Source organism: Opisthorchis viverrini, assembly GCF_000715545.1.
Source record: "Opisthorchis viverrini unplaced genomic scaffold opera_v5_56, whole genome shotgun sequence".
Taxonomy (NCBI): domain Eukaryota; kingdom Metazoa; phylum Platyhelminthes; class Trematoda; order Opisthorchiida; family Opisthorchiidae; genus Opisthorchis; species Opisthorchis viverrini.
The window spans coordinates 715,584-736,268 of record NW_008751713.1 but is presented as its reverse complement, the minus strand read 5'-3'; the positions used below and the strand labels follow the sequence as shown (position 1 = coordinate 736,268).

At 45.5% G+C, this 20,685-nt stretch overlaps 1 protein-coding gene across 1 annotated transcript in view; it reads right to left on the bottom strand.

The window, feature by feature from the left end:
- T265_03798 (hypothetical protein) overlaps positions 1–20,660 on the bottom strand; it is a gene marked incomplete at both ends in the record, with an annotated part of 38,149 nt that extends 17,489 nt beyond the window's left edge. Inside the window, 4 exons of the mRNA XM_009168369.1 lie at positions 17,869–18,041; positions 18,081–18,142; positions 18,428–18,671; positions 20,090–20,660. Of these exons, the coding sequence (XP_009166633.1) occupies positions 17,869–18,041; positions 18,081–18,142; positions 18,428–18,671; positions 20,090–20,660 (1,050 nt within the window). The remainder of the gene's footprint in view (positions 1–17,868; positions 18,042–18,080; positions 18,143–18,427; positions 18,672–20,089) is intronic.
- Between the last annotated feature and the right edge of the window lie 25 nt (positions 20,661–20,685).

Sequence of the window (20,685 nt, the reverse complement as noted above, 5' to 3'; positions counted from 1 at the left end):
AACAGAATTACGGATTCCGGGGACTTTTCGCGACCACCTCAAAGCCAGCCACTCAGTCTACCACGGTGAATCCATAACCACAACCAGCTTCGTCATCGAAAGCATATCAGTGTTCAACACTAGTGCTTCGCGGCCGTAAAACCATAATCTATTTCGAAGCCTTTTGTGATGAAAGAAATAAAGGTGGATGGGGAGCGGACTTAGTGCTAGCGCACCAGAATTATTCTAAGGTGCTTACACCCCCTAGGCACATGCATTCAGACAGTCTGGATCGAAACTGACGGTAAGAACACCATTGACATGGTTTAGTAGCTATATCTTGCGGCGTCTTCAACCAGGCGAAGTTGTAATCACGAGTTCCCCTTCCTGGAGGGCGAGTAGCACCAACAGCACCCAGTTTTCGAAATCTCTTTCATACATCCTACCAGGTAAAAGGTTGACCACCTCTCTTCTTGCATCAATCTGGATTGGGCACGGAAAACAGCATTCTATTCGGTAAACGCTTATTCGGTTTATACACCATACAGCCCAACCAACTGAGCTTTTGGACACATACTCCGAGTAAAGCCTCCGCCGCAAAACCGAACACTTTCGAATTCCTTCTCTACGAATTCGCCTACACCAGCCTACATGAGCTATTTTTCTGTGACAACGGTTGTCGAAGACCTGGAGATGCTTAGAGAGGTCACGGCTTAAAAGCCACACAACTGAACAGCTACCACTGTAGCATGATACACACGTCTCTTGAGATTCATGTGTATGCCCCTTTGACGTCACAGGTGACTCAAACTGGAAAACGCCACCCGAGCCTTGCAGAGTCATCCATCGACCCCATCTGTTAATACAATTTCCAAGTAGTTATCCAACCTCACTTGCCTATTCCTGGATTGTAAGTGATGTGCTCAGTGCTTACAAATCCAGAGGCATTACGTTACAATTTGCGAGTACAAAGCGCGTGCCAAAAGACACACTGACTCCGGTCAGATCGCCCAAAAACAGCTACGCCTTCCTTAGTCAAACGACGGAACGACGTCGCCTACATAGTCAATGGACAAGGTTTTCGCCAGTAACTTTCTGAACATCAGCGTTTTGAAGGACTTCCAGTGTTCGTCTCATTATCTCATCGACCACGAAATTAAACAGGACTGGGGAGAGTGAGCACCTTTGACGGACACGATGTTGTGTACGGAAATTTTTGTTAAGCCATCCGTACCTCTCAACAGCTCGTAATTCCGAAAATTCAAAGAACCTGTTATATTCTGGCCGAGTGTGTTGGAAAGAATGATAGGTGAACCGAATCGAATGTGCCCTGAGGATCAATGAGCACCAACATTGTAGGTCGCTTATACGTAAGGAAGAAAATAATAAATACGTATGGCATTGTTCGGGTATCTCCCGCAGTGTGAAAATTGGTCAAGGCAACCTGAACCAGGCCGAAATCCCTCTTGCTTCGCTCTAGTTAGTGCTTCACGGACCACCGTATGCCAACAAAGGACAAGTGACGCCAAGACTACTGAGGTGAAGCTGAACCCCCGTAATCACCGCCCTGACTCCTAGTCCGTTTTTAACTGGGCACTATCACCGATCCTCTCCACTTATGTGGGACTTTCTCCGTTGTTCAGGTGCATGAAAATAAATCAAACATCTGCTAGATGGGTACTTTACTTCCGCCTTTGAACAATGCGAGCGGGAGGACGTCCGGGCCAGCAGATCTGTAAAGCCTGAGAACATATGAAACAAAACTCCCGAGGCCGTACGGGGTTCCAGACTCATCGTCCGGGGTTGTACCGCAATTACAGGTTATCACGGGAATTGTTCAAAGTGATCGGCCAAGCGGTCGAGGTGTCCTCCTTTATTGAAGATAGTCACACCATTTAGATCGTTGATGGCCTCCTTCACAGGTGATTCCGGGGATCGGTAGTGTGACTCAAACAAACGATCTTCAGACATTCCCGGGAGAGATTACTCAGTAATTAGGGCACGAATTTAGTGACTGGAAGGTCTCTGTTCGGTCTGATAGTAGAACTTGAATGGATCTGTCATCGACGTGTCACATGCATAGCTTTCAACCTTGTGCGAAGATGTGGCGGATCCGTTTCAGTGCAAACTGATATTTGACGGTGGAGATGCTGAAAGAGTTCAGAAGATGGTCAGGTAACTTCGGGATCCACCAAGCTGTCAGTTGCTAAGCGATTCGTCTGCACATTACGCAGCCCTGAAAAGCGACGAAAGAGGCGACTGCGGACGAGCGCGTGGTCGGAATCCACGAATGTACTCCAAAACGACTGACAGCCAGATACTGATACGCATCCTACGAGGTTCTGACTTATGTAAATTCAAACTGGGGGAGGAGCACAGAGACCATCAGCTCACCTCCGCCGCACAGGTAGAGCGCGAGATCAGAACCTCATATTGACTTCTCCAGAAATGAGGTAGTGAACGCCGGGAGTGAGTTATTGGTAAACGCCAGATAAATACTAAAGAAAAGTTGGAGCTTGTCACGGTTTGTCTAGATGAGGCATGGGGAAAATCATCCCCTGGTCTGATCTAAGGACAGTGCACACATATCGGACCCTTAAGCATTTTGTTTGAATACTACGCAGACACCACGTCAGTGATGGCCCCCTTCCTTCGCAATCTGTCATGGAACGTGTACACCATGGGTCTGATGTTCTTACCACAACCTCGGGAACAGTTTATCGTTAGTTCGTCACATACAAATTGGACTTGCACGATAAATACCTCATTTTCGATTGTATAGTTATACATAATTGCTGAATGGCGCTTTAGATATCACTGAGTTGTCGGAAACACTCCCATCACATCCATGTATAAACCGGGTAAGGCGCCGAGGATTATACATAAAAAATGTTACACCTTACGCGGAGACGGAGATAACCGGAAAAAAACACTTAAGAACGCTTTTGCAGTGCATATAAACCGAATTAAGATTCTATTTATTATTAAAATCCTACGGAACCTCTCATGAACTCCTCATAGGTCACAAAAATAAAAAATCGAAAAGTTGTGGTAATAGTGACATTCTTGACTGGTTCCATCACATAATCCAAAATCGGGCGCATTGTAGTTGACGGCCCCGCCCATACGTACCACAATCGCCACCATTGATTGGCCCACCAAGACCTCCGTGTTACGCGGGTCAGTTTCGTAGCCGGCTTAAATGATTCATACGAACATATTAACACGTCTCACGATTTCACCAACTAATACGCAGGACAAACGCTCTTTTCTGAACCCCTTGGGTTGCGTTTGTTCTTTTCATTCAGTGTCTTTCGTTGAACTGGAAGAGAGGCAAAAAAATATTGCGCCGTTTCTTAATGGACTCTGGTCGCACAATGCTCTTAGCTAAAAAACGTTGTCGAGTATAATAAAGCGTTTTATTTCAAAATGTCCCATTTGGTTGTGCATGTAAGCAAACCAAAAATCATTCAAATCTACTTCCATATTTTTGCCAATCGCCTAATTATATTGTCCACTGAGGCAGCTCTATACTTGGCAGAAACCTACATTTGGAATACTTTCTCAGCATCATTGGGACCCCAGGATGCCGAGATGGGCTCAAAATATGAACTGATACTTTTTAAGTCAGTTGCCTGCCTGTTTCAGTCCATCAGGGATACGTCGTAGCTTTGGAAAATTCAATTTGATTGTTCGAATACTGAGCACCGCTACTTAAGTTCTTAGGGTCTAGCAACTATTCACCAGCGCGGGGGCTCGAATGAAAAATGACCTGAACTGGGTCCCTAATACAGCGCGGATCAACTTCGGATAAAGGTTACTCATCAACTACTCCAAATGAGAAAAAAGGTTCCTTTAAAACCGCATATTCCAATATTTTAAAACCCACAATGTCCCCGCAATCCGTTGATAAGATCAACCGTAAAAAGTGTCGGCCAATCCGTCTGGTTTGATTGAAATCCGGCGTATTTCATTGGCCTTCTATGTGAATGGAATGTGAAGCTGACCCTAGGCGGTATATGTTCGCTTTTCCATGAACTTTGTGGATCAACTTGCTGCTCACTTAACACAAACTCCTCCGACGTCCACAACTGTTTCCTCAATCCACGCCCGTATCGACGAACTGGCCAGGTAAATGGCAGCTTTTAGTTTAAATCGTACACTACGTCGTCGATTTACACCTCCGCATCAACAGAGATGTCATCGCTCTATTTCCGTATCCCGTTCTTCAGGGCAATACTGGTACAATACCCGGTTGGGTGGATTTGCACGAAAATGCACGGAACTTTGGTCATTTCGGGTGTCACCATCCGCAGTTACATTTCAATCGGTAGTACACATGATCTAGATCACAACAATCGCCGTCTCGTTCTCTTAGATCGGAACTCCGGTTTCCGTTTTCAGGTCGATAATGGCGCTGGTACTAGTGCTGGTACCAGATCAGCCCCCTACAATAAGTTGGGCAAGCATTGAGGCGTGCTGGGTATGGCCTGCCGTGGAAGACCAGGGGATATCCGGCGGGTTGAATTCGTCCGGCACATGAATGGCGTCCACAAAGAGGGTTGATACAGGGCAATCCGGCAATATAGACAGAGGTCAGTGGTGGTATATGGATGCAACCTACTACTTCGGATCGGTTGGTCTACTCTGTAGAAATTTAGGTGACCTCTGTAGTCTCTTTCAGGATACTATCTTCACTGAGGCTTGCATGATGTTCCGATTTGAAACAGACGTTCCAGCTTCTCAACATTTAGGTGATCCTGCCAAAGCAGTGGATTATGTAATGAGGGCTTGAAATATTCATATTTCAAGTCTCATTTGAGAGCCTTGTTCTGGGCCCATAAGTCGGAATGGTCGTGCTGCGGCGAAATCAGCTGCGAGGTTATGGAGTTTTGGCACTAACGAGAGTACAGTAAACAGTACTGTTGATAGGCCTATTGGCGAATGAACCGTACCAATTGTGAACTTACTGATCTCGCCTAAGTTGGAATTCAGCACTACCTACAATAGGGCGAACGGCGTTTTTTACATGAAGCAGGGTTGACTGGAGTTCAGAGTCGGTCAAGATATATTCAGCGCTGATGATAAAGAGGGAGATACTGGGTAGAGTGGGTGTAAACACATGGCAAACGGTTCGGTGTGGGTCTGCTAATTGGGTAGGGAGCCTCTGAGTGTGGGGTGTGCAGCTGAAACTTATGAAACGTGCGGCGTTCCGCATCTTCAGTGTGGTGGGTGCATGGTGCCGGAAGGGGTGGTGAATGTGGAGGGATTGGTGGATGACAGAAACGGTATCAACGTAGGACAAAAGTGGATAGGAATAGTGGAAACATAAAAGGTCCAAGCCAGCCAGTCTTTCAGGATACGCGGTTTCATCATGCACTTGGTAAGTTTGGTTTTGTGTATGTTACGCAATTGTGAGGTGGTCGAAACAACGTCGATTTACCCTCCGAAGGATCTTTGCTAAATTTTTAGGACGCAGTTGAGCGGAAAGTTGCTATGCAATTAGATTTGGCGGTTGAATGATTGAGTCAAAAGGCGTAGTTTCGTGGAAGCGAAACTTGTGGGGGTAGCACCTCATGGGGGTTTTGACGAGACCAAATGCTGTCAACAACTGGTGTAGTCACCGTTCTGAATGAAAGATGCGTTGCATCAGTTTTCCAAAACCTGAAGAGAATTCTGCGAGAATGCTGGAGACACTTGCAGTTTTTTTAGAGAAAGGTAGCTATAACAGGCAAACGGTATCTTCGAGTGACGCGTAATACCAGAACCTTCGGGAAAACAAAACAAAGTGGGAGCTGGGTTTCTATATGGTACTATTAATGCACGATAAATTCACAAAGTATACAAACCTCGACAGTAGATACTTTTCCGAAACAAATGGTCCACTTGAACTACAAAAGTACAAACCAATGGAGTTAACGGGCTACCACGTGAGGCAGTCTTGCGTGCACAAAGTCGGCTACAAATGGCCGAGTGACCTCAAGGCCAAATGGATGAAGTGATGAGGACAATCAAATGTCAGTTCACACACACTAAAAACAGAAGTGGAGCGGTAGTTACAAATAAGGAGGGAGTAAAGGTGGGGACTTTCAATTGTCAACGTAATGGATGATACATTAGTGATGGAGGGCTCGAATTCTTGAAAGTCTATGAAGTAAGAGCATACTGAATTGTTTGGTGCTGGTTTAGAGCTGGAAGCAATCTTGAAGCATTGAAGGTAAAAGGGTATCATGGGAGCATCCGTGTAAAAACTGACGATTGAATACGCAGCAGATTAAGCTATAAAAGCCTATGGGCTAGAGTTTCGTTAGTTTCATTGACGGAAATAATGAAAATAATAATGTTTATTCCCAACATGTGGGTGGCATATCGTCTGGCACGATCAAATATTTACAGTTAGAATGAAGCATGAATGGGGGCATTTGTGGGGTGCGGATTGCAAAAAAGGAGGAGTATGTCGTAAACAGTAGGGTATATCCGATGAAATAGTAATAGAATGCTTCTTTCCAAACTTGTTGGGAACAAGGGGCATGGGGTCCGACTATTTCAAATACATAGCCAGCCGGCATGAACTGAAGCTAAAAACCATTGCTGGCCATGAGCGACCTTGTGGGATTGGATAAATGGCCGAAGTGACACCTGGGAAAAAGGAGATAGAGGTGGAATAATTCGGATTGAGAGCACATGGCGAGTTTTTTCTCAGAAATTTGGTTTAATTTGGAACTAAGCACACTCAGTGGTTGCACTGTTGCAGGGAAGTCAGGTGCAGGGGATAGGTTGGACGGGGGCAAGTTGCTAATAGATTGGACGACCCAAACACCGTATACGGATTTGAACTTGTGGAGGAGGCAAGCCAAAATTGCAGCAGAAAACCATGCTAGCCACATTCGAGCGAAAATTCATCGGGTACGGAAGAGCTCTTCCCAGAAACGGGAGCGAATGAATAATTTGCTCGTAGTTGTGACTACAGGCTTGAGTGAGCGAGGGGTTGTGGTCGAGATTCCGAAGAAAATAGTAGCGGGAGTGCCATCTCACTGGGTATAACAGTGCTATGCCATCATCGTACTGACATACTTCGGTTTATGTACAGCCCCGTAACGACCACCAAGGGTGCCGCGATCGGAGTAGTGATAAGCAGTTCCGTGGCGGCTGGTTCTGGGCGAGACGGAGATTGACACAGAGAGTCAGGCAGATGCATGCTCATAGATAACTTCCCTTTTGTTGAAGGATCGTGTGAATGTAGACCGGGGACAAGCCAGTTTGAATGAACAACACTTCTACGGGGCGTTTGGGCAACTGCAGTTGAGGTTTGAAGCACCAGTATTGTGCACGCATTCGGAGTCAATCGTTTCATTTAGCACATGGTACGTTTGGGTATTTAGAAGGTAGGTGTAATTGATTTGGCTGATCCAAAGTGAGGGGTGATATTTAAGTATTCGTGAGATCCAAATATTCATAAGTGGGGCCTCAGAACGAAGCGTTCGTCTGGTCATAAAGCAGGTGTACCGAAAACATTTTTATCTTAATGAGGGAAAGTAACGGCCCAGCAAATTTAGCAGCCATTTCAAAAGAGCGCATGCAATTCGACAGGTTTTGTAAGTTGCAGTTTGATGTGAACGGTCTTCGTATATCGTGCTCAAGTGTATCAATGCTGACTTTAGTGGCTGTTCGGTGAGCAAGGTCCTGTAATAATCACTCCAAATTAACCCATATTCACGGACCGACGAGCTGAATAAGGTCCTATGAGATGGACTGCAGTACCGGATTTCGAGGTTTAGATAGTATCATTTAGGTGAGCTGCTTTAGCAATCCAGTACTAGTAGTTTATTTTTTATGGCCCGGAATTTTTCGGCGGTGGAGAGGGGATCCCACGATGTAAGCAGACTCATGGCATTAAGTTCATCATTCAAACGCAATATTATTGGGCAAAACAAAGATGGTTTCACTTTTCGGAGCTGCGGAGGTGTGAATTTTGTGTCAAGTATGCCACAATTGATAATGGTGACAGTCCCCGTATGTTCAAGTGGAATTTATTCAGGCACGCCTAATATTAGGACCCGATCACCGCTTTCCATGCTCTGATAAACCTAAGGGGTAGGATTTTTGTTCATTCGATGGAGCGCAATTTGAGCCATGAGTTATAAGACGTGCAATTGGCTGCATGGCTTTGGAGTTGGACGGTTCAAATTGCTTATTTCGTAGACGAGCTTTGAGGCTTTCCAGGTCTTTCTGGTTGTGAGATCCTTCTGGTAGCAGCGAGAGAAGATTTATTGCGTTGAGAATACAGAGAGACATCGGTTGGTATGCTGAACAGTTTATTGCCACTTGGGGTTCCCTGTTAACCGGCCTTGCAAAACGAGGGGGTTTGGACCAGAGACTCCTGGCTGTGAGGCGCTTCCCTTGACCTACTACGGAGAGAGACCATAGGGTTTTAGGTTCCGACAACCGCTTGGAAGAGGAAGATGGGATTGGTGGCATCACGTGATACTTTGGCTTTGGCTGAGGAGTGTTTTATCAAGGGGATGCGAGGAAAAGAATCTCAGAGTTCTGAGATCGTATTACGAGATCCTCGGGTAGTCCCAGCCAGCTATGGGAGATGAAAGATTAGATTGAATTTTGTGAACATAGATCAGAGGCGGCACATTGACAGGAACGATTATGTTGGTGACAATCAAACGCGCTTGTCGTACTGGTAAAGAGAGACAGATAAGCAAGTAAGCAGATGTTCACTCATGTAGGAAGCTTTGTTTTTATTCTAAGAAAAACTCTAAACGGATAATAAGGATAATATCAGTCAGTTTACCAATGTATGCACAGCAGCCGGTACTCAGTGCCTGAGAGGAGATCACTAGTTTACAAGGGTGTGGATCAGCTAGTATCGGACTGGTTCCAACTTTTGTGAGGACAGCAGCTCGAATGTTCCTCTCCAGCTACGGTGTATGGATATCAGGAAGCAGAAAAGAAGTGATGTAGGGGGCAAGTAGTTTAATTATTAGAATGGCCCTTCTGAGCCCCGCTGTCAAAAGTGAGCATCCAAAAAGCCCAATGAAGAACGAAGAGCCGGAAACCCTGATGAGCACAACTGATTGAAGGTCCGCTCTGAACAATACTTAATTAGTGTTAAAATAGGTAAAGAACCGTGGATGGGATAGGATTCGAAAAAATATGAGATTTTAGTTTTGCGGTACGTTCCGCACAAATACTTGAATACATGTGTGAATAAGGTGCCGAGACTTGACGTAATGTATACGGTTAACGCTAGGATGGTGCCGCAGGTCGCAGAGATCTGCGGACACCCAGGTACAAGAGCGATTTGTGATTATTTATGGCGTTGTATCAGTGGCACCAGAGGATGGTACCAAATGCAGCAATTGTGCGGAAGAAGCAGGACCGAGGCGACGCAAAACTGATGGGCTGGTGTAGTGTCTAATTAAGGAAATACGGGAGTGTATAGCAGGGGCATTCCACGCCCAGTGGTGGTTGGCGTAAGGTACGGATAGCCAGGCGGTGGTGCTTTGAGGCGCTAGGGCACAAGTCGGGGCCACAGTATGTCGATTATAAACAAAAGTCGAATTCATGGTATTGCAAAACCCGTAAAGGGTCAGTGCCAGTGGTCAGTGCCGGTAGTCTGGCCTTTAAATTCAGGGAATCAAGAAAGGTACTGCTGACTTCTGTTTGTTGCTACTGGTGTTGGGCTCGCCTCGGTAGACTTATGCAACTGGACTTTCATCCATAAAAAAACAATAAAAACAAAAATAACAGATCACTTGGGATAGCCTGAGGATACTCTGCAATGCAATGACCTAGATCGGCGAGCATAGTTGTATCTGCTTTCGTCAGGACAGAGGCTACACCACACCAAAGCCCAATCCGTCATCCAAACAGAGAATACATCTACTCACCACTTCCACTGGTAGACACGAAAGTTTTAATCGCTATGCATCACCTACAGATTAGAGCTGATAGCAGTGCTTCGGGGACTGGTGAATATTTCTCAAGCACCCACTTTCTCTCCTGGTTTTATCCAAATCATGTAACAAACACTCGATTAACCAGTTAGCTTAGAGTTCCATTCCCGCCAGCCCTTACACAGCTGATTCCCATACCACGCTTTTGCGCGGATATATCGGTTTTTACTAGATCGCTTGTAATATAATACCGCATATTAGCAAACCCAGCCCCTGGTCGCTAGCCTACTAAGTACAAATGTATCTATTTCCTACTCCATGCAATCACTTGTCATCACCCTAGTTGCATCAGACGCCAAGTTTTTCTTCCTATGTATATTAATGCATATTATCCCATTTCATATCCCCTCAAACTCACCATATTTTGCGAAACTCCTCCCATCCCCTCACCTTCCCAAGCTTTGAACTTTGGAAATGCCCGCTCTGGACGACCTGGTTAGCTGATCTCCACTCCACCCGACCTATGATCTACAACTCCGTGATCACCAAACGGGCCAAGAAAGCCTACAATCCCATATCGGTTTTGTTCCAGCTGGTTTCCTCGACCGGGCTGAAATGAATACCGCTGCTTAATGGACTGCATACCCAAGTCGAATCATCACAAATGTGACGTCCGTCACGGGGCTGTCCAAAAACGGAAGCCAGTCAGGCCAATGACGGCATGGCACCACCATCCTCAGTTTGATAGCACACCCGCAACTGTTCCATTCCCCCTCTCAAATGTGCCCTCTTGCCCACTCGTTTGATTGACCCCAACGACCACCATGACATTGATTTCAACCTATTGGACTACTCGTTCAAATTCAGCCACCTCTGTGTCCCCATCCAACCTAACCCCTTCAACTGACCTCCCAGCAACAGAGCAACCGGTGAGTCTGTTTGTTCTCAGATTGCACCATATTTTTGAGACTAAACTTGCCGTGTTCTCCCAATTCGAATTATCCCATCTCCACCTCCACCTTCGCTTGTTATGACTACGGCCATTTACCCAACCGCCCAAGGTCACTCATGCCCAGCAATGGTTTTCCAGTTTTAGTTCATGTCAGCCAACTGAGTCACTGAAATATTCGGAGCTCATGCCTGTTGTTCCCTACAAGTTGCAAAAGAAACATATTATTATTATTATTTAATCGAGTACCTCCCACTGTTTATGACATTGTCCCCTTTTTGGCGCAATCATCACTACCCGCAAATCCCCTATCATACCCCAGCCTGACTGTAAACGCATGATCATCCCAGACGGTATGCCACCCACAATTTGGGAATGTACGTTATTATTATTAGGAATTTGAAGAGTACATACGGCGTGGACATAGTAAGAAGATCTTCGAGCTCAGAGCGCACATATTCAGTAGACAAAAACTTTCTCATTTAGGGTAGTGGCTGCGTGGAAAGACCTTTCTCCGAGAGTTGTCCAAGATCCTTCTGGAACCCAGTTTAAAGCACTATTAGACATTTATTTATGTGGAACGTCCCGCTGGCAAGCATGCTGCCCTGCGCTGAGAACATAAAGAGCAGTGCCACACCTTTTTTAACTTGTCCCTTTCAGGTAAACGACAGCCACTGACCGACAAGAAAAAAAAACGACCCGAAGAAATTGGGCAAAAGCCTGTTTGTCATTCTGTGAATCCGTGAATACGTGAATGTACACTCCGGTGTTGGTAGAGGCGTCAAAGGCCCTAAATGTTTAGAATTGGCCTCAGTGTTGTAAGGAACGGTTGTGGGCCCAGCAGAATCTGATACAATCGAATAAAGACCCAGATCGCTCGGCAGAATCAGTAAGCTGTAGGCTGAAACGGTGAGTTCACGCCTGTCACGCACCCGTTAATCAACGGTGATATAGCTTGCATGCTTGTTCAATGAGATGGTTGCCTAGTTGAAGTGTTACATTGACAGTACTGACTGGAGCAGATTGGTCAGGAAAACGAGAACCAAGTTGATTGCAAACCACCTGTGCAGTCAAATTAAAGCAGCTTTGACCTTTTATGGTTTGGAATTTTTTTGATTGGCGCGAGTCTTGGATGCCAATGGACGTACAGGAGCTTTTTCATTCCCAAAATGAATTAGTACTGGGTAACGCAAACGGGTCTTGAACTTTCATGGCCGTCAAAATGTGCAGGTAGTTTTGAGTTGTTACGTGCTGTCAAGATGGTCGTTTTTGAGCTCAGAGTGACACAATCAGACGCGATGTATCATAGAATCTGGCTGACGGCATTCCATGCGCTAACAAATCCAAGAGGATGGTGTGTCGATATAACGTAATACTCTTCTAAAATAAGGCGGATCACACTTTGCAGCAGGAGTTGGAAGGCATGCAATTTGCTGTACGGTTCGGAAAGAGGCTAGTTCACTCTGGGATTTGCACGAGCTGTGGTAGTATGAGATCCTTCTAATGAGGAAGCACTGTTGAGTTAATTAGGAGAAAAACCACCGAAAGGCCCTCAGTTTCTCGGGATCCTCTATCAACCAGCTTTGAAGAGTAATGGCGTCGTGAGCTGGATCAGTTGGTTCCGAGGCGCATCTCTGGACACAGTCAAGTTTTGGGCACTGAAGACTCAGGATCTAACAACAGATCAGGGAAAGTAAAAGGAAGTTGTGACATCACACGCTGACTTGATGCAGGTCGAAGAATATCCGTTTTGAGGAAATAAGAGAGTATACCTTAAAAATCTCAGTTGGGCCGTGCCAAAAACACTTCAGCTTTAGCCCTGACCGCCAACGTGACCGGACATTCCAGCTACAATTGTGGAAGTGAAGGTCGGTGGTGACAGGTCGACAAGAACATGGGCTAGATGAGATGCTAACCCGTACGACACATTCAAAGGGATAGAACCAAACGTGCCCAAACCCGTCAAGCGTACATGAACCCCGAAACCTGGAGTTCTCTCTCAAAAACACTCTGACAAAACATTTGAAATCCCAACATAGTCTGTTTACAAACATTGAAGAAGGGCCTGTATACGGTGCCGGAAAACGGAGTCCTCGGTTTACTGGAGGGTGCCCGTATTGTAAATTGTGGGATGATTTCAAATTATCGAAAGGATCGAAGGACCACTGTTTCTTGTGAGCCAAGGAGTATGAGTGCCAGAATGTAGGCATAGGGTAATGTTAGGGGTTGCCGGTCTCTATGAAAAAAAACATCGAAGGATTTATACTGGCAAGATCAGGTTCATGTGAGGAACATTCGGGGAAATGGGTGAGTGTAAATAATTAATTGCTACGCAAAAGTTCCTTAAAGTGCTACGGAACTCCCGGAGTCTAAAAAGAATTTTTACCAGACTTTGAAGTTCTGGCTAGCAAACAGATGATGTCTATCCGTCTACCCGCGTCAAATTTCCTCAAACACCAAAGTAGGTATTTTTAAGGTTTTCCTATAAGCCAGGTCCACGTTTTACTTAACACAGCATCGTGGTTTTACCTGACATCTTTATCATTTGTCTATATAAGTTGTTAGGGTAACGACAAACCGCAACACCAAAATTTGCGCCGACACATTTACTCATCCACGCTCGTGACAAGAAATCTAACGCCAAAAATTCAGAGATATAGTTCGTGACCTTTTACGTTTTTGCAACCGCCAGTTACACAACTCCCAAAGCTCCTCAGATAACATACTTCAGAACTTGCCGAAAAAAAATAAAAATAATAAAATAAAACCACGTTCCGGGAATTAAATATTCGGGTTAATGTTGCCCCTATTGCTGCACGGTGGAAGGGGTTATTATTTTCCGAATAGATTGCTGCAGATAATGGCAATGTCTTCGTTCGTGATCAGCCTTAGGACAGTGCTTTTATTCGAGTGCGGACTTCCTTAGTTTATGCAGATAATAGTCGGCTGTAGATGGTTGAACACAGTGTCTTTAATTTATAGACAAATTTTTGTACACCTGAGGTTGTTTTTCAGGTAGAAGCCTTAGCAAAGATTTATGCATGACGTTCGACAAGTGCACAGTAAGATCATTATATTCGTGTAAATATATCAGTGCGCAACTCACTGTACACTGCTACGGTAACCAATTTAGCGCCACTTTAAAGATAGCGCTCAATGGTAGTTTCACTGGACGTGCAGCCGTGGCTATTCAAACCCGCTCCCACTCTCTGTGAAGCTGCCGCAGAGGTGGGTCATCCAGCTGCGGTAGCTCTAGGATAGCATAAAAGGGTGTTCTTTAGCAAAAGCGGCTTTTCAAACCACTGCAGTAGAAAAAACATTTTGAGCTCTCGAAAGGCTACAAAATGAAGTTGGCACAATGAAGCCGGACGTCCGAAAAAAGCTGGCTTGTTGGAAATTTTCACTTGTTTGGTGGATCATTTGAAGCGACTTGTGCAATAATGCCAAACCTAAACCAGTGGGCACGAAGGCAGCAGGTGGATAACTCCTTAGCTACGAGAAAACGCAGAATTCGGTTATCAAAATGATAAAAATGGGGCATTTAAGAAATTCTTTTGGTGGATGAGTGATCTTTTCGACCTTCTCCCACTTGGATCAGGGGAGCCAGACCACAGCATTTGTGCAGTTGAACGAGTTCACTAAGTGAATAATCAGCCACTCTGTTGCCCATAGTACAACCACTGCGTCATATCCAAGGCCATCTAATTGGCTGAAAAATGCAAGTTAGGCAGAACCCGAATACCTAAGAAATGATCCAGGTTTGGGTCCGGTTTTTGCGAACTTACCAGTTTTCCTCCATAATTTTGTCCACAAATTTCATGTTAAGTTTGTTTTACAACCCCATTAGTCCGGCTATAATCTGTTTTGGATCTAAATTCTAGTGATTTTGTGCTTGCCTTGTGTTTGAAGTCGCGACGCAGACCAGTCTCAACTTATCATGATGTTACTAGATTTTGAAGTTTTCAATAGAAATTACCTCCACCCATTTCAAGAACCCGGAATCGCTCTACGGCCGTGACATTTTTATTATGAATCATTTGAAGTGCCTGCCCCCAAACGCGGATGAAATGGCCGTATTGGTCTTTTTGGCTTTCAGCATGGGTTGGCTAAATGCCGGGACGAAAAGTTACTTATAAGTTCTAGTGTAATACCAGGTGTTTCTATCCATTTTGCGGCTGCTCAACTGCGCGCGCCGAACGACTGAACATATTAAGCTGAACGTCTGTTGACCGGGCGGCCATCTGTGCTTATTTACGAGGACATAACCGCTGCATGACCAATACTGCTCATTAGACGATAAGATCCAATCAGTTAGATTGTGAGTGGAGAAATATACAAACAGGTCGGGTTCCGGATAATAAAGCCAGGAGCTCCGCCCAGATTTACGCGCGGCTATTGGCAGAGATCCGTGTAATCTATGCTAAAGAAAAGATCATTCTCTTACCATTTTTTCTCGTCAGCGGTGCGTCGGATGTCATCCAAATCAATTCGGTTTAGTTGCGCGCATTTACCGGTGCGCTGCGGGGTGCTCGCGAAGACCTCGTAGCTCGAGTGTACTCATATCGTGCGGTGGTTCCGCTGAGTTGAATTGCGGGTAGAGGGCTCCACCGGGTTTCAAGTAAAGTTTGAGCTCTGGACACCATGCCAACCAGAAGAATAACTCACAAAACGACACCAATAGCAGCCTGGAATGAAGTGCAAATAGTGGTGGTTTACGACAATTTCGGTGGATGGAAAACAGAAGCAAAGTTCATGAGCCAAAACCAAGTAAGCAGGGTTGTGCATCACCAATGCTCACATACAAATCGATCAAATTGACAGTGTATACTACACCAAGACCCATCTAACCTCTGTCCATAACTTCATTCACTTTTGCATCCAAACCAATGATGAAACGTTCTCCGCAACCTCTTGCCGCGAAAGTTGGTCCAGACGGATGCCAACGGGCTGGTTAATTTGTCTCATCTGGAGTCGGTCCATTCCTCCAAAAAACCCGTCCCGATCGTCCGTCCAACGGGCACACGCAACTTCCAACTCACCCTTCCCTTCCCATTTTTCTGTAATCCAGATATCCAGTAAGGAGGATAAATTAACCCTAAAAATATTGTTGGTATCGCGGCAGCCATAGACGCCAGGCAGCTAGGATTGGGGGTTTCTTCCTAAATTGACACAAGCACCGCAAACGACAGAAGACTTTCGTGGTTTCTGGTTGGAAGGACCACTTGAGCTTGAGCTAATTATTTGGTTAGGTCCAAAAACTCAATTTCACAGAACATTGGCTTCCCTTCGAAAGTAGACGTTACCGAACCTCGCATATACAGTTCCGGCAACCCCTCCTATGCGGGTAGCCCAAGAAGCTTTTGGTTCATTTTGAACGGCCCCTCTACGCTAAGCCGCGCTACACTCGCCTAAATAGAAGAGTGCTAATTCGTTTTCTGGCTCCGACGCGTATTTTTACTGTTCGCCATGAAAATTTCATATTCCGCCACCAAATTTATCCAAGGGGAAATTTCCTGGTACGTGTCTCGTTGGCGGATGCCACCATCCAAGTTCCCAAATGGCCAACTCAAAACAACACGATCGCTCTACTGTCCCCCAATTATTTACCTTCATTATATCACCAAACAGAACCTCAACTGGAAGTCATGCGCCTTCATGACACTTCTCCGACTTCCCTCATAACCCACATACAAGTTTACCCCATAACACTAAAAGCTGATGCACCCCAAAACCTCGGAATGTTAGGACAGATAAACTGGTGCCCGGGATCGTCTCTGCCAAGTCCGGCCATACACACCAGTACATCAGCCCGAAACTACCCAGTTAGCACCGGTGCAGAAATTTCTGCACAACGTCTGCACCCGGATGCGTTCATTTCCGCGCAGTTTCCGCAGATTTCTGCACCCAGGTGCGCAACCAGTGCGGAAGTGAAACAAGTTTCCGCACCAAGTCCGCACTCGGGTGCGGAAATTTCCGCACAAAATCCGCACACTTCTGCACCCGGGTGCGGAAATTTCCGCACACTTCTGCTCCCAGATGCGGAAATAGTGCATACGTTTCCGCACCCAGGTGTGGAAAATCCGTACTCAGTACCGGGATTTCTGCACCCAGTCCGCACTTAGCTAAAGTTGTCCGACACGCAAGCGTAGCCCTTACACAGTTTTATCTCTTTCCCTAGTACGATTCAGTAAAANTTTCTGCACAACGTCTGCACCCGGATGCGTTCATTTCCGCGCAGTTTCCGCAGATTTCTGCACCCAGATGCGCAACCAGTGCGGAAGTGAAACAAGTTTCCGCACCAAGTCCGCACTCGGGTGCGGAAATTTCCGCACAAAATCCGCACACTTCTGCACCCGGGTGCGGAAATTTCCGCACACTTCTGCTCCCAGATGCGGAAATAGTGCATACGTTTCCGCACCCAGGTGTGGAAAATCCGTACTCAGTACCGGGATTTCTGCACCCAGTCCGCACTTAGCTAAAGTTGTTACGATTCAGTAAAATCCTAAACACTAAGTGATAGCCCATCTGCCCCCACATAATTGCTCAGCTTATTACCTTTCCGGATATCAATAAGCGCCTTCAAGTACAAATGTTTTATTGAATGAATTTTTAAAAAATACAGGAGGAAATCATTTGTCACTCTTGGTGGCTCTCTACAGGCGTTTCCGAACATTCTGCCGTTCTCCAGCCAGCAATGAATGATTTTCTTCATATATCGAAGATTTGTGTTCGGAAACTTTCAGTTGTCGGCGTCTGTAATGAAGAACATAGTTATTGAGTTTCATCCAGACACTGATTCAACTAGCTAAATATAAAATAACAATTAACCACTTACAAATAAGTCCTTGGGCCAGCGTGGTTGACCCGAAGGCTTTTTTCATTTATTCCGCGCCAGTTGAGTGTTACGGCTAGCCTTGGCGCCAACGTCCGCATAAGCACGTTGGTCACGTACACTTGTACATCGCCAGCCTCCTGCAAAGCCACCTTTCCACCTTTGTGAAATCAACAATCGTGACTAAAACTAATACTTACCAGCTGTACATAGCGCGGACCATCTCTTAGACTTTCTCCATACTTTCGGAGATCATCCGTGGATGAAAGCGGAAAAGTGGGCTCGTTGAGTGCCTCAGAACTGCTGGTGGGTACCAAAGCGTCCAGGTTCATGTACAGTCTTTGGAGCGACGAGTAAATCCCCTCTAAATTCCCTATAAAATAGTTTAATTAAAACATGGTAGTCGACTCACTGAGAATGTGGTTGGCCAGGTCCGGGGAAAATACCCCGGCCTTGGAATTTGGAAAGTTAGTTCTAGAAATTAAAGTACATGGAAGGTTAAGGAAACCTGAGGATTGGGGTAGAACTGCGTGTTTCTGGAGCGCCCACGGCGGGAAGTGTTGTATACGTGGAACTGCTGATAGATTCTAGATGGTGGTAACAAAATAAAACGTACGTTCCACACATCATCGGGGCATCAAGAGGGACGGGTGGCGCGTCTTGAACAGGAACGATACTACTAATCATGGAAGTCGGATTAGTACATCTGAAAGTGAGGATTTTACGAGTTGAAAAGTTGGTAGGTGCGGGAGGACCTACAGTCTTTTTGGAGTTGGTGGGCTTACGACTATGTTTGCAAACGAAGTGGTGTCACCACTGGAATCACGATCCGACTCGTTTGTAAAATCAGACGGCAGCCGTTTCTTTGTACTGCAATCAATGTAATACGATTGATGAACATACTGTTCGCGCCTGGACTGACGTACGAGCCGTTCATCGTTTTGCTCCGCAGAGGAGGTATGCCCTGATTCGAGGGCTTCCTGCCGAGCATCCAGAAAAGTTTCTAGAACATTTTTAACTGAACATGAACTTACTGCACTGCCGATACATTTCGTACGGGCACGATTAGAGTGGACATTTTGGTAGAGTACCCCTCAGTAAGTTTGCATAAAGAGTGCTGGTTGTGCACGAGGGCCAAAGGACTGAATCGGGCGGTACGAACCACGATTCATGCACTATACCAACAGAGTTGTCCGCAACTATGAGAACAGCGTACATGGCTGAAAAACAACTTCCAACTACGACACTTAACAGGGGAATATCCGCATGAAAACGGAAGCTTTGATGGAATAACACAACACCAACATAAATATGTATATATATTTTACGAATTAATGAGTAATACAGGTAATAAATGCATACATGTGTCGAGTGCCAGTGGTAAGAGTACTGACTAATCGGTAAGGGTATACAAAATGGGGAAGTATATGCGAGTGTCTCTGCAGGAAATACTTAAGCATTTACAATATATTTAGTCGATAAGGGAGGGTATACAAAATGGGGAAGTATATGCGAGTGTCTCTGCAGGAAATACTTAAGCATTTACAATATATTTAGTCGACTGATGCAAACAGCCGAGTGTGTTGCAAGTCGGAGCATTGAAAAACTAAAACGTCTGTCGGTTGCAATACGTGAGTGTAAAACGGGAGAACAGTTTTGAATTTCTGGTATACAATAGTATCTCCAGAAAATCTACAATGATAGCTGGTTGACCACCAGGCAAAATGCAGCTGTCAGGAAAGATTTTCGAAAAAACGACATCCCTATGAATAAACCTGTGACATCCGGCAGTGGCTGATGGCCTCAGTCGCAAACCGACATCATCCAAAAATATCTTCCTTTCGACAGCATCCAAACCCACACGTCGGCCAGTCGGCGGTAAAGCTGAACAGCTGGTGGTTTAGGCCCATGTATGTAATGCTTCAAATGCCCCAGCTCCGATTCATAGGGAAAACAGGAAAAACGATCCAAGCAACCACAAAGCTTAACGAAATTGAATAAATGGGACAAGAGGTGTATGTTGTAGACTAAATGGCTGGGACCAAAAATAGCCGCAAATTTGAACACAGCAACCTTGGAAACATCAATTAAAAATCAGCATAGTGTTATGAAAAAAGGTGAACAGCCTATGAAAGTGGTTACCAAAAGCTACACGAAACATTCGTAAACGTCAGGATGTAAGATATCTTGTAAAACAACGGGTCCTATGTACAGAAGAAATTGTCGTAGCTCAGATGCCTGCCACCGACCCAGGTCTACGACACCTCGACATTTTCGGGGGAAATCAATACCCAGATCCAAACTATGTTGCTCAATGTTATCAATCAGCAGATTCCAGGACTCCAAAGAAAGCCTGGCCTTGTGTCCAATTGGCATTGCTCTGAGTAAGATGTGAAATTTCCGCACTAAACCAAGACACACTATGCATGTAATCTGGTGAGAAACCGTCAATCGTGGGAAAATTTAACTCCTCCATCGGACTCGGACCTATATGGTGCTTCTCTTGCTTTCTGGTCCGGATATCATAGTCACGACGCAAAGGAGCTCTCAACGAGGGAAAAGTCATACGTGTGTCAATGTGCACACCCTTTTGCGTATAATAATCCCAACCATAATATCCTGTATGTCCCTTCACTTGCTTCAGAAAGGCCCTAGCAGGACTATCACGAATAATGCACTGAAGACGGACGGCGTGAGTGTTGTAAACCCCGGAGACACCGTTCGCCAAGACGTCTGTCAACTCAGCGACCATGTTAGATATCAGCTGATGAGCATCATTGGGTTTTTGCTTACCACAGTATACTCCAACGACGAAGGGCTGACCGAGAATGGGTGAAATTATCCGGGAGAGTATAGGCCACACTTGAGTACGCGAGTTGTTATAGGCTCGAGTACCGTCAACGTTCATTTGAATTTCGTTATTTGTAACCCCGATCTGAATCTCATGGAGCTGCTGCAGCGAAAATGCTTTCAACCCAAGGTGGATGTACATCCCACCGGCCTTCTGTCGCACGCAG